The following is an 18564-nucleotide window of genomic DNA, read 5'->3' as shown; positions in this document are numbered from 1 at the left end:
TTTAGTCCACAGATACAGCACATTTCCTTTGTTACAGATGCATACTTAGTTTAGATCTGATGTAAGTCTTGCGAGTACTTTGGATGAGTACTCACAGCTGCCTTGCTACCTCTTTTTCCCCTATACCCGATTGTTGCGACCAGATGACGGATCCCAGGAGCCAGACGACACCACTGATGTTTACTACTACCCCGAGGGTGCCTACTACTATGTGACGGCCGCTGACGATCTGGAGTAGTTAGGAGGCTCCCAGGCAGGAGGCCTTGCCTTTTCGATCGTTATTGCTTTTGTGCTAGCCTTCTTAAGGCAAACTTGTTTAACTTATGTTTGTACTCAGATATTGTTGCTTCCGCTGACTCTTATGTATTCGAGTTTATGTATTCGAGCCCTCGAGGCCCCTGGCTTGTAATATAAATCTTGTATTATTTTAATTTGTGTCTAGAGTTGTGTTGTAATATCTTCCCGTGATCCTTGATCTTGATCGTACATATTTGTGTGTATGATTAGTGTATGATTGAATCGAGGGCATCACAGGACTGCCCATGATCGAGGACAAGGATGCTTATAGGGTGGCTGCCCTATCAAGCACGTACACGGCGAAGTCCACCTATTGTCGACTATGATGTGGTTTACAACGAGCCCCTTTTGCCAATTGCATCTGGTTGCTAAAGTGCAAACTTTTCGTCTGGCTCGCGGTACAATAATAGATTTGGACTTCGGATAGGTGTGCTAAACATGGGCTACAAGATCAATCCTCGGCCTGCTACACCTACATGAAAGAGGAGGATAACGCAGAACACATACTTGTGCAATGTGTTTACGCGTGGGAGGTATGGCACAAATGCTTTGACGCCTTGAATACCAATGTGCGACGCCTGGAGTAGCATGACACCTTCCTGGAATGGTGGCTAGAGGCCAAACGGACCTTTGCTCGCGCCAACAAAAGAGGCTTCGACACCTTCGTCACAGCGGTGGCATGGTCCCTATTGGAACAGAGACATGCTAGGGTGTTCAGCAGGACGGACTAGGTCAAGACCCCCTCTGAGTTGGCGGAGTGCATCCTCCTGGGAGTAAAATATTGGAAACGGGCAGGAGTGGGTGGGGTAGGGCTGCAACCATTTGTGAGAGAGTAGGGCTAGTCTCCCTTCGGTGTTGGTTGTAATGGATCTCGAGCTTGGAGGCGATGCACGCATCGTCTCTCTGGCTCTCTTGTAAACTATCATCTTTCTTCTATAAAGTTATGGTACGCCATTAGCGTACTCTCAAAAAAACCTGAACGCGTTGCATAAAAGTATCTATAATAGATGGTGTAAAATAGGGCATCAAGTTATACTTTAAGCCAAATTTGCATCACCTAGAAGTGTTTTCTTACGTCAAAAAAACCCTCCAACTCCAATAGATGATGTAAAATAGGGCGCTAGTGCTCCAATAGGATGATGTAAAAAAATAGTCCATCCACACAAATAAAAATGCAAGGATACTAAGTTCATTTTAAATATAGTTCATACTACAAACATTGCAGCATCTACTTAATACCGATACAACTTGATCACCCTAAACATAAACTACTCGCTGGACTCGGGCTAGCTCTAGATAGAGTTCTAGAGCGCGATGGTCTCCTCGTAAGAGTTGTCAAGCTCCTGCTCATCGTCGGACTCAATCTTGATCATCGTGGAGGACCCAGCCGTACCCATTGTTGCCCGTCTTACTTTTTGACGGCATGACAACGGCACAGGTGCAGCACCGACATTGGCAGCGGCGTAGGCTGGATTCCGGATCGAGTATGTGGGGTGCCACAGAGGTGGTGCGGTGTCGGAATTGGGCGGTGGATTGCGGGCAACATGGTTGGAATGGGTGGATCCAGCGGCCACTAGGTGCGGTGGGTGGGTTTCGTCAGCAACGATCGTGCGAGGATGGTATGACAATCGCATGATGGTGGGCAAAAGGATGTTTCACACGGCGGTTGAGCGTTCGCTCGACTGGTTTTGGATTTGCTCCAGCGGCACACGTGATACAAAGTTGCACCACTTGGTGGCCTATTTAGATCATGCCCTATCCCTTGACTAAAAAATATTTACATCTACATTATTTATTGAAGAATCGTTTTGCTGCAGTAAATGTGAAAATCTGTCTACATCATCTATTGGAAATACTTGGAACAAAGAAATTTGCGTAGTTCTAGGTCATCGATTTGAGAAATTAAATATGTGTTATATGTCATGAAAAGTATATCACTGGATTTCTATACGGATGCAGTTTCTAAATATATATATTTTTATCACATATAATACATATTTAGATAAAATCGTCGATCTAAAACTACGCGAATAACTTATTCACCAAGACAGGGTAGTAAGAACGAGCCAACCGCGCTAATGAAAACGTTTCATACAAGAGGCCGCTCCGAGCGAATGAATGGATCCTTCATCGCTCAGCTGAGTGGGCCTGACTCCTTTTTCTGCTACGCTTCTGTAGCAATTTTTGGTGACTCCTAAAATACAATATCTACAGTAAATTGCACGATAACTATAAACTATCCCTACATGAAATTGCTATTGCTCAAGTAAAAAAATAAATAAATGTAGATGACAAAAATATGGCAACAAAGATTTTTAATACTGTTTTAATAATAAATGACACAACAAGTTGAAAATGATACTGTATAAAAAATTGCCGTGCTGGAAAAAATAGAATTTTCATGACATTAAAAAATTAAAAATGCCATGCTCTTAATAATAAAATGTGCGCACTATATGTTTTCTTTGTCGCAACATAAAAATCACATGCATAAAATGGTCAGGTGGTGAACCAACCTGTGGTTGGTTGGTTAGGAGTACAGTGGTATCCCTAACCCACCAGGGTTCAAGTCCCGGTGTTCGTATTTAGCTTGGATTTATTTCAGGATTTCTGACGATACGCGTTCAGTGAGCGGAGACGTTCCGGCGCATACGGTGACTTCGTAAAATCTCAAGATGATATGTCGGTTCAGTTTCTTGGAAGTGCTCATAGGGGTAGGATGTGAGTGTGTACGTACATAGGGGTGATTGTATGTGCGTTTGTATGAGCGCTTGTGTACTGTGTTAAAATAATGGTTAAGTGTGCTAAAGTATTTTTTTTGCCATGGTAAGTCCAATTTCCTAAATAATAAAATTGCCATCCTACATACAACACAATTACCATTGTCTACCTATGAAAAAACTACCATGGTCTAATTTATGAAAATTGCCACTGTCTAAAATAATATGCATGCCATGCTACCTATAGCAAAATTGCACATGACAAATTTAGGAAAAAATGTTGACTAATAAAACATGGTAAAATTTTGAGAATTTGTAATGGGCGCATGGCAAATGTTAGGAACTTTGTTTATTTGAAAATATGGCAAAATTTTGGAAATTGTCAAGGATACACAACAAATTTAGGAATTTTGTTTCTGTAAAAAACATGGTAAGTTTATGAACATTATAAAAATTGCTATGGTTTTAAGAAATAGAGATTTTCCATGGTTCCATAAAAAGTGAATTTGCCATGGCCTATGAAATGAAATTTGCCATGTTCCATGTAGTGAATTTGTCGTGGTCCATACAAAGAAAGAAAATTGACATGATATGATACATAAAGAAAAAGAAATTTGGCATGGTCCATTAAGTGATTGTGCTATGGTAAATAAAACTGAATTTGCCAAGTTCCATAAAAGAAATGATTTTTTATGATATGTAAAGAAAAGAAATTTCCATTCTCCCTACAAGTGAATTTGCCATGCTGATTGAAGTGAATTTGGCATGGTATATAAAGTGGATGTGCTATTCTTGCTGAAGTGCATTTGTCATGGTCCATAAACTGATTTTGCCAAGGTTCACAATTTTTTTTGTCATGGTACATAAAGAAAAGAAATTTGCCATTGTCCATGAAAATGAATTTGCCATGGTTCATAAAGTGAATTTGTCCGGATGGCGGACCATAGGGTTGGCTCTCTGGCAGGCACCATGGCGGTCATGTTGGCTTTCCCTCTTGGTCGTGTGGGTGGCAAGAGGTGGAGCGGCGGGTGGCTGGGGCATGCTCTCTATCACTGGCAGTGGCGTCGCCTTGATCCGGATCTGAAGACATGAACTCGTTGCGCTTGTTCTGAAGAGCTCATGGTGGTACGGGGGAGCTGCCAAGTGAAAGCTCTGTGCTTTGTCGCCGCCTCTGCCGACGCTCACGGGCGTCGCTCTCTTCTTGAAGACATCGTCATGGTGCTCCTCCTCGGTGTTGGGGTTCAGGGTGAAAACCTTTGTCCACTGGGACTCGACTGCGGTGACTCTTAGCGCCGTTCTCCCTCTCGGGGGCAATGTTGTGGAACTTAGGTATTATAGGGGGTTAGCGTGACGTTGTACTCAGTTCTAGGAGTGGCAAGCATGATCGACAGACACGGAACTACATGCAATCAAACATTTGTGCAAGCATATGGCAATATTTTAAGAAAAGAAATTAAATTGCACACAAATAGGAAGCATACAATTACGTGTGGTCGATGGACATGCAACTGCATGCGACTGTCGTGTGTATAAATAATGGCACTATTTTTTTAAAGAAAAAATGTTAAGTTGCGCAAAGATTGTGGTAGTGCATTTCCGCATGGCCTGAAGGACATGCAATTGCATGTGGCCGCACGTGTGTAAAATCAGGCGATGTTATTTTAAAAATTAAAAATCAAAACATCACTATTTAGAAAAAAAATCAAAACATAAAAAATTTAGAAAGAAAAGTATAAAATGAAAAAATGGACAAAAATGAAAAGGTCAATAATAAACCCACATACCAAGCCGCCCAAGTTTCTTGTCCCCCCTAGCATCCTAGTTACCCCCATCTAGTGTGGCTTGCAGTTGCATGTGGGCTACAACATATGTAGTTACATGCAAGTAGGTGACCCATTTGGAAAACAAACACCTGTATAGGAAAGATTAAAAAACACATAAAAATCATGGTAGACATGCAATTGCCCTCTTGCCAAACAAAAGACCATTGAATTGTTGTGCAATTACTGTCGAGAGTGACACTTACAGTTGTATGCCTAGGGAGACACTTGTAGTTGGGGGTGGGGAGTAACGCTTGCAGTTTCATGGCTACTATCGGGCATGCCCTACGCCACTCCTACCCCGTCGTTGTCGCCTCCGACAAAACAAATCCCTAGTTGCAACCCTGTTGGAAGACATGCAATTGTAGTTGGGGGACGACACTTGTAGATGCAACTGACCCCTTCTCCTCGAAATCCCTCCGACAAACAAAAGCCTGATTGCAACCAACTTAGAAAGACATGCACTTGCATGACTATAGTTGGACATGCAGTTGCGGTCGGGTGCGACGCTTGCAGTTGCGGGGATGTTGTCGAGCTTGCAACTGGCCCGCCCCTTCTACCGGTGCCCCCTCTGACAAAACAAAAAACTTCAGTTGCGGTCGGGCTAGAAGACATGCACTTGCGGTCGGGTGCAACACTTACGGTTGCATGCCTAGTGTCGGACATGCAACTGGCCCACCCCCTCTCTTGCCGCTCCTTCCGACAAAATAAAGATCCAATTGCAAGCATGTTGGGGGACATGCAGTTGCGGTCGGGTGCGACGCTTGCAGTTGCGGGGCTGTTGTCGGGCTTGCAACTGGCCCGCCCCCTTTGACGGAACAAAAAAGTCTAGTTGCGGTCGGGTTACAAGACATGCAGTTGCGGGTGAGTGCGACACTTGCAGTTGCATTCCTAGTGTCGGACATGCAATTGGCCCGCCTCCTCTCCCGCCGCCCCCTCCGACAAAACAAAGGTCCAATTACAACCATGTTGGGGACATGCAATTGCGGCTGGGTGTGGCGCTTGCAGTTGCAGGGATGTTGTCGGGCTTGCAACTGGCCCACCTCCTCCGACAGAACAAAAAACTCCAGTTGCGGTCGGGTTACAAAGACATGTAGTTGCGGTCAGGTGCGACACTAGCAATTGCTTGGCTGTTCTCGGGCTTGCAACTGGCATGCCCCCGCCGACAGAACAAACAAGTCCAGTTGCGGTCGGGTGCGACATTTGCAGTTGCATTCCTAATGTCAGACATGCAACTGGCCCGCCCCCTCCAACAAAACAAAAAAGTCCAGTTGCAATTGCGGGGATGTTGTCGGGCTTGCAACTGGCCCGCCCCCTCTACCGGCGCCCCCTCCGACAGAACAAAAACTTCCAATTGCGGTCGGGCTAGAATACGTGGAGTTGCGGTCGGGTGCGACACTTGCAGTTGCATTCCTAGTGTCGAACATGCAACCGGCCCTACTGATCCCTACTCGAACCACAAACAAAGTTAAAAAAAGCAGAAACAAAGTCTAGTTGGCCGGTGACAAATATTTTTGGAAAGGAAAAAGATAAGTTACATGCCAACGACATACATACAGTTGTGTGTGGCCGATGTGCATGGAACTATGTGTGCTCGACGGGTGTGTCAGCGATAATATTTTTTGGAAAGAAAAAAAGTTACATACAAACACTGACAAATTAAACATGGCATATGATTCAATGTACAATATTTTTTTAAAATAGCAATTGAAAATAAAAAATAAATAAATAACAAAAAGAAAATGGGAACAAAACCAAAGTGAACAGCCCTATTAATCGCTCCTGTCCCCAGGTAACACATGCACTAACAAAAAGTTCAGCCTAGAAGAAAGCCCAAAAAAAAACCACACCACCCCCCACGGCCAGCCCATGGGGCATCTCTGTCCAACAGAAAAAATAAAAGAGAAGGCAAGAAAAAGGAAAAAGAAACAAGGCAATGGGCCGGGGGCACAACTAACAGGCCGATTCAGCACAAGCAAACGGCGACCCTGAATCTTAAACAGGTCACGATGGGAGGTCAAATAATACATCGACTGAGACTTCATTAAAAATCAGTCGACTAATTTTTAGCCCAACCGATAATTTATATCCTTTTTAATATGACACTAAATAGAAAACTCTAGTACAAATTGGCGGTGATAGATTTTATCTCTCTCCAGTTTTATAAATTAACCAGAGAAATGATTAGTCTTCTTAAAATTCGGATTGTATGTAGTAGACAGTAGAATCCAATACAACATATCACATTGAGGGGGGGGGGGGGGGGGGGGGGGGGCGCTGGCGTGAGGAAGCGTCGTCTCCAACAACATCCCTAAAATAGGGCACCCAGATCAATAAAACCATTTTTTTGAACGAACAATCGAATTCTACGACTATATTTCATAGTTCGACCGAAGTTTAAACATGCAAACTACTTGCTCTATAAAAACATCTGAATATGACAACAACATGCTAGTATATCAATCAAGTTCAACAGTGATTGTTCTCTGACGAAACTGAAGTTAGATAGTGGTTGTTCTTTGAAGAATCTGAAATTGCAATCATTATCAAACATCACACTGTCAAACATTTGTTCTCCGACGAAACTGAATTTATCAAATATCACACTGTCAAACTGAAAGTGACGAATCTGAAGCAGCTGCCGCCGGTGGTGCCACCAAATCCATGAGTCGCGGCGGCGCTCGTTGCGGGCTCCCGCCCGCAGCAGTAGCGGCCGGTGGTCGCTCGGGGTCGGCCGCCGGCTGGAGGGCCGCCGGTGCCGCACCCGCACGACTTGTATGCTCTAAAACTTTGAGGATACGCGCGCAACCTGCAGTACTAGTGAGGTCCAAACTTAAGCAGACTTGGGTGATAGCCGAGGGGGCCTATGGTATACATTACGACGAGGACATGCGTGATGAACTCCCCACCGGTGCTGAGATGCTCGCGATGGAACGCGGCCCCGCAGCGAGGCGCAATGTAGTAGAGCATCTCCAGCCAGACGTCGACGATGAGCCCCCAGCGATCGGCTTCCGGGACGCCGGCCAGCGACTCGGCCACCCTGAACGCGCGAGGCAGCACCGGGTCACCGAGGATATCAGCGGTGCTGGGGTTGGCCGGCACTGTGTCTGAACTAGAGCGTGCCTGCGCGAACAGCGGCGATCCCACCAAATGCTGCACAGCCATGGCTATGCCTTTCTTACCCCGGGATGATGATCCATCATGTTGTTCATCTCGCCGCCCGGCCTTGACAAGAGCGGTGATCTCATCACCGGCTTTGCGGAGCAGGAACTTGGAGTTGCTGCTGAGCATGACGCCGCACTTGAAGATGAGGTACATGATGTAACCTGAGAGCTGCCTGCTAATAATGGTTTTGTCGTCGGAGGCCTCGCCGGCAGCGTCGGTGAAGAAGCGTATGTCCGTGGCAATGTGCCAGATGAGCACGCTGGTTGGGAAATCCACTTCCTTCACACTCTCGCTTAGGACCTTCTCTGACAGGCTGAGGCTCTGTGGCGGCTGCTGATCAGCCCACCGCCTCCCCAGCGCCACCTCGCCCCGCGAGCTGGTGAAGTCCGTCGCCATCATCTTATCGTCTAGCAGTTTCTTGACGACCAGGTGCTTGAGGTCGTCGGCGACGGGAATGCGCTCGACGCCAGACGCGCTCGAGCTCAGGCGCTCGACGACCCACCGCGGCACCATTGAGCTGCCGGAAGCTCTCTTGACGGATCTCTGGATGATGCTGTACTGCGTTAGTGTTTTGGACCACTGCGGTCTCCGCCACCTCCTCCTTAGCGAATCGGCGCAAGTCCCGCAGGTGATGAAGAAGACGCAGTGGATCACAGGGAGCTTGCCGGAGCAGCAGAGCGGGTGCCTCCAGAGGTCTTCGCGGGAGAACATGGACATGAAGAAGGAGGCTGCCTCCAGAGTGACGGCGCCTACGAGCAACAGGGTGGACACGGCGACGTCAGCTCCGCCGTAGCCGCTTTTACCTGCCATGAAGAAGAGCGCCATGGCCGCCGAGGTGGAGAGAAACCCGAGGAGATGGAGCAAGGCGCCAGCAGGGGAGAGACGGAACACGGCCTTGGTGTAGAGACGTTGGTAGCAGACCCAGAGCCTGTCCTCGGCGAAGAAGTAGGCGTTGCGACGGTAGTGTGGCGTGGAAGGATCGATCTGCTTGGAGTAGAGGTCCGAGAAGACGTCGCGGGAGACGGACCAGTCGTAGTCGGGCAGGATGTCCGTGGACATGATGTCCATGGCAGGATTCAGGGACACCTCGGTGAACGTGCGGCTGCTGAGATAGGACCCCAGGCCTTCTCTGGCGATGGCTTGCATCTCCTTGATGGAGCGTATTCGGTCTTCAAAGCCACGCAGGAACTCCTTCATGAGCCGCCCTGGGTTGGCCGTGGCGAGGCAGTAGATGCGCTCGCCGTACTTGATGCTCGCCGACAGGAACATGAGCAGCATGGCGGCGAGGAGCCGGCGGTCTGGCCAGGGCGACTTGGAGACGACGAAGACGGCCACCGCCAGCTGCGAGGCGAAGCCCAGCAGGTGGCGCATCCACAGAGCGTTGTCCTGCATGGAGAAAGCCGTGATAGTGTCCTGGCCGCCCAGATGGAGGAGCACGAAGGGCGCCCAGAAGAGAAGCAGCTGGTGGCCGCCGCCGGCGGTGTGGACGGAGAGATGGCCCAGGACGAACACGGCGACGGAGTCGGCCGACATGTAGCCCAGCCACAGCAGCACCCCCACGACACGGGAGGAGCTGCGCAGCCGGAGGCCCGCGGTGGAGAAGAGGAACACTTGCAAGGCGAAGCTTGCCACTATCAGGCAGTGGATCTCCCATTGGTTCCACAGGTTTTGGACGTCCGCCAAGCTACACGCATGCAAGATATGGTTAGTCAATGCCGCTAGATTAACCAAAGCGATTAAGATTAATTGCTACTAGTATCTTTTGCGTCTTGCTTACCTTTGTGGATCATGGCTGCCAACTTTGTCACCGTTCCTCATTTTCATCGGCCTCATTTCATTCTTCTTCTTCTTCTTCTTCTTCTTCTTCTTTGTACAAAAAAGCTTGGAAGTTACGTACCAGATTGGCATGCATGTGGCAGTCCCGTACTAGTATACGAGATAGGTAATCAGGACGGGACCTGGACTTTGGGGCTTCAAGAAGACCGGACGCGACGACCCCAGTCTTCTCAGAGCCGAGCAGGGTGGAGAAGTCGTCAAGTCCACACCTCGTTGCTGGAGCAGAAGCAAATTTCGTACTCCCTCCCTCCGCCCGAAAATACTTATCATTAAAATGGATAAAAAAGATGTATCTAAAATTAAAATACATCTAAATACATTTTCTTTTATCTATTTTGATGACAAGTATTTTCGAAGGAAGAGAGTACGAGGTTAGGAAATCGAATCGGAAGACCACTTGACCAGAGAGTGACCACGGACGGCAGCTTTCAGATGGGCACAAACAAGCATTCTCTTATTTCCACACCCTCTTTCCACCAAAGCCTCGAGAGATGACAACCTTACGGTCTATTTATATATAGTATCTCATCACTCATCAGTCATCAGTGTGTAAATCACACCTATACCTCAGGTTTCTCTTTCGGACGGCTGCTTTGTCGGAGAACCTTGTTCGGTTTCTTGCTTTGTTACTTGGAGAACCTTGTTCAGTTCGTCTGATCAGACTTCCTTTATTTCGGGCCCGCAGCTGATTCTGTTCGTTAGTTCTCAGAAGAATTGGTTACACACCTATTTCGGCTCCTGCATTATTAGGATGATTCTCTTACTTTCCTGACGCTAGTTGTGTGAAGCAAGTTAGAGAGCGTGTCAGTAGTTGTCTTGGACTGGGTCTGCTACTTTTCGTGAGATCGAATAAGAGCTCAAAGTTTTCTTTGGTGCTAGTAGTACATGCACATGGAGGTTAAAAATAAATGACTGTTGAGCAAATAATTAGAGTATTTACAACCGGACCTTTCAAACCCGTCTCATACGTCCGGACGGGCCGCCCGGTCATGACTTTTTGACCCATAAGGACCTCTCAAGCGGCCCTCAAACGCCCTGACTGACCGGCACCCCCCATATCCAGCCCAAATATGGGGTGGATATGGGGGCGCCTGGGACGCCTGCCTCGTCGGACAGACGAAGGGGTCCTAGACGGAAACGCCCTCAAACCCGGTGGTCCGAAACTCGTCTCATCCGTCGGACCGATGACGCTGCGTGGTGCAGCTCCGGCGAGCCGCGTATTGCATTGCCCGTCTATTTAAGTCGACCGGCGACACCGAAACCTTACCATCGATCCACATTTTCCTCCTCCCACCCGTCGCCGCCGTCACTTTCCACCCCACCCGTCTGCCTAGTAGCCATACCCGGTTATATGATCAATCTTGGATGTTTTACAATCATTTTATAGCAACTTTATATTATTTTTTGGGACTAAACTATTGCCATAGTGACAAGTGCCAGTTGCTGTTTTTACTTGTTTTTCTTTCGTAGAAAATCCTTATCAAACAGAGTACAAATGCCACGAAACATTTGGGTGATTTTTTCTGGACCACAAGAAAGCGTATGGGCCAAGGAAGCAACCAGAGGGAGTCCCATGGGGACCACAAGACACCTGGGCGCGCGCAAGAGCCCAGGTGCACCCAGGTGGGTTGTGGGGCCCATGGGGGGTCTCCTCCACTGACTTTCAGCTCTATAAATACTCAAATATTCCAAAAACCTAGGGGAGTCGACGAAAAATTGTTTCAGCCGCCGCAAGTTTCAGAACCACGGGATCCAATCTAGAGCCATTTTCCGGCACTCCGGCGGAGGGGAACACGATCATGGATGGGTTCATCATCCTTATTGGTGCCTCTCCGATGATACATGAGTAGTTCACCTCAGACCTACGGGTCCGTAGACAGTAGCTAGATGGCTTCTTCTCCTTTTGTTCTTCAATACAAAGTTCTCTTGAAGATCTATTTGATGTAATAACTTTGTGCGGTGTGTTTGTTGGGATCCGATGAAGTGTGAGTTTATGATCAGATTTGTTTTGCCTTAATATCCGTACTTGATTATTATAGCCTCGTATTTCTTCTTCGATATTTGGGTTTTGTTTGGTCAACTTGATCTATTTATCTTGCAATGGGAATAGGTGCTTTGTGATGGGTTCGATCTTGCGGTGTCCTTTCCTAGTGACGGAAGGGGCAGCAAGGCACACATGTATCGTTGCTATTAAGAATAAAAAGATGGGGTCTATTCCTACATGGATCTTGTTCACATCATGTCACCGTTCTTATTGCATTACTACGTTTCTCCATGAACTTAATACACTAGAAGCATGCTGGATAGCGGTCGATGTGTGGAGTAATACTAGTAGATGCAAGCAGGAGTCGGTCTACTAATCTTGAATGTAATGCCTATATACACGATCATTGTCTTGGATATCATCATGATTATTCGCTTTTCCATCAATTGTCCAACAATAATTTGTTTATCGACAATGTGCTATTTTTTGAGAGAAGCCACTAGCGAAACCTACGGCCCCCGGGTCTATTTTCCTATCATATACTTTCAGATCTACATTGCTATTTGCCTTTTCCTTTATTTGCATTTTTTATTTTCAGATCTATATTATCAAAAATTCAAAAATACTTCACTGAATTTTATTTGCCGTTGTTCCATTTGCTTTTACCCATCTACCTATTTCCCTATCTTTTACTCAGGAGGGATTGATAACCCCTCTTACGCGTCGAGTTGGAAGTATTTGTTCTTTATGTGTAGGTACCGTTTACATAGTGTTACATGATTTTTCTATTGATTTGATAATCTTGGTTTTATAACTAAGAGAAATACTTATCCGTCGCTGTGTTGTATCATCCCTTTCTTTTTTAGGAAATACCGACGTAATCTCAAGCCACGTCATGTCTCATCATCATTTTTCCATGACCCCTGTAGGTACATGCAACGTGCGACCATCGCCGCACTGGACAACCACCCTATGTGTCAAACCATCATCCATACTCCACACATCAGCAATTAAGACTGACATTAGATATTTTCCTCGCTGGTTATTACAAACTCAAAATCGAAGCAATTTTGACCACTGTAGAGGCCATCGTTCATATCATGAGTCACTTGATGTCCATCCAACAGTGTGTCCCTCTGCTTGTAGGAGAAGGGAACGTCACAGGACGCTCTTGTTGCCACCATGGACACCGTTACCCTAGTCTTTGGGGGCACGGTGACTTGGTAGGCGACATCCTGGGTTGTTTCTTTCTCCATGGATGATCCCCAGCTGTACGGTCCACTAAACTCGTCTGTAACCTCCACATTCCCACCGGCGGTGATCCGCGGAACGCCAGCATGGATCTTCGCCCCGACACCAAGGTTCACCGTAACACTTGAACCCCAGGTCCTTTTCTCCGTGTCTCTGCACTCTAGCCTGAGTTGAGCCGTGTCGCCGGAGGCGGCGTTGTTGAGAGCAGAGGCAGCCGCCATGCCGACGACGCGGGTCTTCCCGTGGACTCTAGGCCGCGAGAGGTCGAAGACGACGTCGTAAATCTCACGGGAAGCAACGGCTTCTTCCAGCCGTAATCTTGCCTCCGCCGTGATGGTTGGGGCCCCGGCGTTGAGGCAGCTCTTCTTGCCTTCGGTGGTCAGCCTGTTGCAGTACCAGTTGTTGCCGAGGCTCTGGAGCGCCACGAAGCTGCCGAAACTGACTGCCCGGAACAGCGTGTCGACGTCGACGCCGTCGCCGCTTGTGGCGCCGTCGGGGGAGTCGCAGAAGATCCAGTTGGGGCTGCGCCGCCAGAATCTGCCGAAGTGGTTCGACCATATACGGCACGTTCCGTCCTGGTTGCTGTGGACGCGGTTGACCAAGGCTTGATCCACGCCCCGTGCTGAGAACTGAAGGTATTCATGGCGCTCGATGATCTGCGGGCAGAGGTACATGCCGTTGTCACCTTTGAAAGCAAGGTATCTAGGCAAGACCACCTGCTGCGACAGATCGTGGACGATGTATCCACCGCCCAAATCTTCATCTCCTTTCTCCAAGGAGAAATGGAGATTCTCCTTGGACACGCACGCGTACATCTGGAGCTGAGCATGTACAAACCTGTTTTGAGAATATATATACAAGAGTCATGATTAAGTTGGACCTTCTTACAGAACATGAGGAAAATGAACCTTGGGCCAATACGAAACGCACCTGATATAGCCGGAGCTACGGTCGCCGGGCGTGGTCTTAAACAGCGTGCACGTCGTTTTGGACAAGTCTTCCTCCGCTTCGTCGGCGGCTCCGACGATCCAGCCGCCGTCGTCGTCGCCGTCGTGCAGTTGCTTCGCCGCCCAGTACTTGTTGTCGTAGCAGCACCTGACGTGCAGGAGCCCGGGGTGCGCCTTGGACGGCTCCATGAAGAACCTCGTGTGAGGGCTGGTGACGTCCTCGCCGTCTAGCTGGAGCAACCCATCGGCGGCAGCCCCATTGCCTTGGCGCGCGTAGCACAGGTACTTGCCGCTGGGTTCTGATGATTGGAAAGCAACGCACCTGGGCGGCCTTGGACCTGAAGCTGGAGGCGCCTCGCTCATCGTCTCCATCGGATCCACTGCTCCGGCAACAGCAACGCATCCGCCCATGACGATGGGAGAAAGGTTTCAGAATTAATATGATGGGTTTGATGAGGAATTGTAAGCTTGGATGGCGAAGAGCTGTAGGCTGTGAAGAAGAAGTAGCAGAAGCTGGAATTTGGATCTGGATTACGTACTCCGGAGCATAACCTGCCGGACAGCCGGAGGAAAAAGAAGAGGCATGTAGCTCGATTTTATTCTGTGTGCATCCGTTCTATCGTTGACCAGCCCTTTTCGTGGTCTTGGTCTTTGATCCTTTTTCTCCCAGTTGGCGAAAGTGCTACACAAGGCGTTTCAGAGCATCTCCAACAACGGTGTCAAAAAACGCACACGCCAAGTAAATTTTCACTTTAACGCGCGTGGGACGTTTTGGCGTGTTCCAGTGGTAGCGGGAAACTAGCGCGCGCGGGGGAAAAGGCGGCAGCGCGCGCTAGATTTGGCATACCGCTTCGAGCGCGCCTATAAATTGCCGCACTCGCCACGCGGCCTCCACACTACGCGCGCTCTCCTCGTTACTTTGCCGCACACTTTGCTGCTTGCTCGCCGCTTCCTGCCCCCGCCACCACCGCGCAACCATGCCGCCGTGGGCCGTCTGGCTACCGCGGCGTCCGCGAGCGCCCCGGCGGCACCTACTACGCCGAGATCCGGTCTGGCGACGTTCGGCTCGTCCTCGGCACATTCGGGACCGTGCACAAGGCCGCCCGCGTGAACGACGCGGCGGCGTGGCGCCTAGAGAGGTCGCCGACGTAAATGAACTTTCACGACGTCTTCACGCGCGAGCAGATGCAGGACATCGCCCCTCCGCCTCATCTTATCACGGACCAGGACCGTGCAGAGCACCGTCGGCGGCAGCGCCGCCTCGTCGTCGTCGAGGAGGACGAACGAGCCATGGCGGAGTGGCGCCAGCGCCACCCGAAGGACGTCGCGATGGAGCACGCTTCTGGGCGGAAAGGACGGTAAAGCGCCGCGCGGAGCGGTTGGAGAGGCGTCGGCGGAAGGCCCTGGCGATATCGCAGTGCGATATCATTGAGACAGGTGGGGTGTCGATCTTTGGGGATAATGATTCTCGTTGGGAGGACATGTGGATCGATACCTCGGACAACACCAGTCCGGATGAGGACGAGGACGACTCGGAATAGGGTGTAGTTGCATCATAGTTCATCTAGTTGCACCATAGTTCATGTAGTTGCACTGTAGTTTTATCAATCTATGCTATTGATGACGGGAAAATGGTGGGCGTGAGACATGCGTCCACGTCATTGATACAGAATGAATAATTTAAATGCATACAATAAAAATAGGATCAGACATTGTAGGTACTTTATTTATAGATGTCTTACATTTACATAAAAATTCTGTTAATTACATCTCCAAAGAGAAAACCCCTGATTAAGAATTCCAACTATCCTATTACATAGAATTGCAACACATGCCTATTACAATATTCTACAAGAGAAATCCTCCTCACGATCCACGATGAACTCCTTCTTGGTGAACTTGAAGTTTGGTTTTATGCAAATACTCCTTCATGATTTCATGTATGATGTTGGGAATATATTTTCCTAGCATGCAACCATTTGTGCGTGTTCAACCTCATTTATATGCGGAATGCAGGTTGATTTTGGCTAGGCATAGTTTTATCATACGTTTGGCATATATGATATGTATATATTTTCCTTTGGGAATTTTATATGACATCTTTGGTTTTGGTGGCATGGATATATGTGACATGCCAATTTTAATAGGATTTGCATCATCACATTACTACTATCACCGCGCGACACTGATGTGATGCCCGTGTGTAGTGTAATGGACTGAAGCTTTCTGACACAAAATTGATGCTTTTTATGGTGCATATGATATGTGCCATATTTTGTTGACTCTTTGTCCGCCCAGTATCAAGCCTGGCCTGAGTGGAATTTGCTTATGATACTTTTTGTTTGTTTAAAGCCTATGTGGGCTACATGGAATATGCTTTATCATGTATTTTATATGAATTTTGTATGCATACGTGGATGTGGAGTGAACCTATTTTTTTATTAAGTCTCGCTTTACCTGTATTACTACTAACACCGCGTAGAACTAAGATAATGCCTACGTGCAGCGTAACCAAGCAAAGATATGTGGAGCCATTATGGTATTGCATAAGTTACATGACATCTATCATTTTTGTTTATGTTTGTACCTTACATGGTATTAGCACTAATTCCACATAGCGTCATTTCGTTGGTGTGTAGCATAACCCAAGTAAAGTGAGTTTGTGATATCCATTTGTGATGATGCTAATAGTTTAGGCTCCTATAGCATTGGAGCATCCCATGACATATTTTATTTTACTTTGGCCAAAATATGTGGCCCGGATATTTTGTTTAATTTTCTCCCATCTGTATTACTACTAACACTTCATAGCATTAAGATAATGCCCGCGTGTAGCGTAACCAAGTAAGATTGGTTTTTATGATCCAACATGTTTTATAATCCATCTTGCATGATTTTGTTTTTTGGGTGTGTAACATGAACATATTTTATTAAGTTTTGCCCTCCTCATATTACTACTAACGCCAAGTAGCATTAAGATAATGCCCTCGTGTAGTGTAACCAAGTGAAGCAACATTTTATATATTCTTGTTCGTATTACAGCTAACGCGACACTAAGGTCCGTACCGCAACCAAACAAGGACAAATTCAGTTTAGCATATTCGTGATTTCATTCCAACTTAGTCATATCAATTTTTTTATGGTGACAAAATTAAGGCATTTTTTATGAAGTTTTCGTGCCTATGATAATCTCTTGATTCGTATCCGCGTATAGGGACCAAACCAAGAAACGAGATGATCGTCCTAGCCTGTATCGCTAAGGGGACCGAATCAAGAAGGAGATCATTAGGACAAAGCATATGCAACATGCAGAAGGAACATGCATGCTCCTTGGCTCGTACCGTGATGGCCGAGTCAAAGGCGAAAGTTTGGGTAGATATAACACGCTCCTTGATTTATACCATGATGGCCGAGCCAAAGGCAACAATTTGGGGTGTATATAACATGTCCCTTGGTTTCTACCGTGATGGCCGAACCAAGGACAAAAATTTGAGATGAATTAAACATGCACCTTAGTCTGTACCGCGATGGCCGGACTAAGGACGAGAATTCTGGAGAGATGAAACATGCTCCTTGATTTGTACCACGATGGCCGAACCAAGGGCTAGAGTTTTGAGAGGGGAGAAAGAAGAAAGCTCGTTGATCTGTACCATAATGGCCAAATCAGGAGCTAGGGAAGAGCCATGAATCTCACCTTCAACATTCTAGCAAGAACCACGCCTGCCTCTTCTTTCTCTGTGTGCTTTTATATGATTTATGGTGTGTAGTAGAATATTGCTATTAGAGGAAGAAGAAAATCAGAGAACTCTGCAACAAAAATGAGTCCAACCAGAGAAGCAAAAGGATTAGGAGAGCACCATAAATCTCACCTTCTTGTTGAACTCCTCCAAATTTCTCTCTCCTCACGTATGTGTGTGTGGGATTTTTCTTGTAACAGTATATGTGCAGCAGCAGCAGAACAACAGATGAAATGAGCAGTCCAACCTCTTGTACGTGAAGGTATGGAAGTATTTATAGAGCAGCAAATTCCTCTGGTGGGCGCGCCCACGTTCCTGATCATGGGGTCGTGCATGAGATCATGGGAGCGGTCGGTTGGCTTCTTTCTTTAATCTATTCCTTCGATTAATTGCTAGTTGACTAAGATTTAAACCGGCCACTTGCCTCTAATTAGCTGGTGGGCTTGGATTATTTTAGTTGGCATGTAGGTCTTGGCTCCACCACTTGCGTGCATGCACAACAGCTTTTTGGGAGTCACAGCCATGCATATGTGGCTATATTTTTCTTTAAAGGCTAAACCTGGTTAGCTATTAATGATGCATTAAGGTTTATAATGAGGATGTGCATGCTTAATTATTTTCTATGCAATTCAAAGTTCAATGTCATATATATAAGATGCATATATGCGTCGACCAAATATTTCCTGACTGAATATGTATGTGTCGATGCCCCATTAGAAGCATCACTTATTTATTTCCATATACTGCGCATATATTTTGTTTGCGCGATATATATTTTTATGTGTCGCATCGATATTTCTCATCGGC

The 18564-nt window shown here is 47.2% G+C and overlaps 2 protein-coding genes and 1 pseudogene across 2 annotated transcripts; 1 reads left to right on the top strand and 2 right to left on the bottom strand.

Annotated features, from left to right (window-relative positions):
• Window positions 1–7646: 7646 nt before the first annotated feature.
• LOC147971842 (uncharacterized) lies at window positions 7647–9850 on the bottom strand. Its single transcript, XM_087522866.1, has 2 exons — window positions 9780–9850; window positions 7647–9686 (listed from the first exon to the last, which is right to left on the bottom strand). Exons 1-2 carry the CDS (start codon window positions 9833–9835, stop codon window positions 7655–7657), a joined length of 2088 nt encoding a protein of 695 aa, XP_087378992.1. The 5' UTR covers window positions 9836–9850; the 3' UTR covers window positions 7647–7654.
• A 2994-nt stretch (window positions 9851–12844) lies between these two features.
• Window positions 12845–14503, bottom strand: LOC125556170 (uncharacterized). The gene is made up of 2 exons (XM_048718950.2): window positions 14004–14503; window positions 12845–13910 (listed from the first exon to the last, which is right to left on the bottom strand). Exons 1-2 carry the CDS (start codon window positions 14429–14431, stop codon window positions 12845–12847), a joined length of 1494 nt encoding a protein of 497 aa, XP_048574907.2. The 5' UTR covers window positions 14432–14503.
• Window positions 14504–14959: 456 nt separating this feature from the next.
• On the top strand, window positions 14960–15561 carry LOC147971841 (uncharacterized; annotated as a pseudogene).
• Window positions 15562–18564: the final 3003 nt, after the last annotated feature.

This window comes from Triticum urartu, chromosome 5A, assembly GCF_056163025.1.
Source record: "Triticum urartu cultivar PI428250 chromosome 5A, HENAU_Tu73, whole genome shotgun sequence".
Classification (NCBI taxonomy): domain Eukaryota; kingdom Viridiplantae; phylum Streptophyta; class Magnoliopsida; order Poales; family Poaceae; genus Triticum; species Triticum urartu.
Note: the sequence above shows the minus strand (reverse complement) of the source record. Positions and strands in the feature narration are given on the sequence as shown.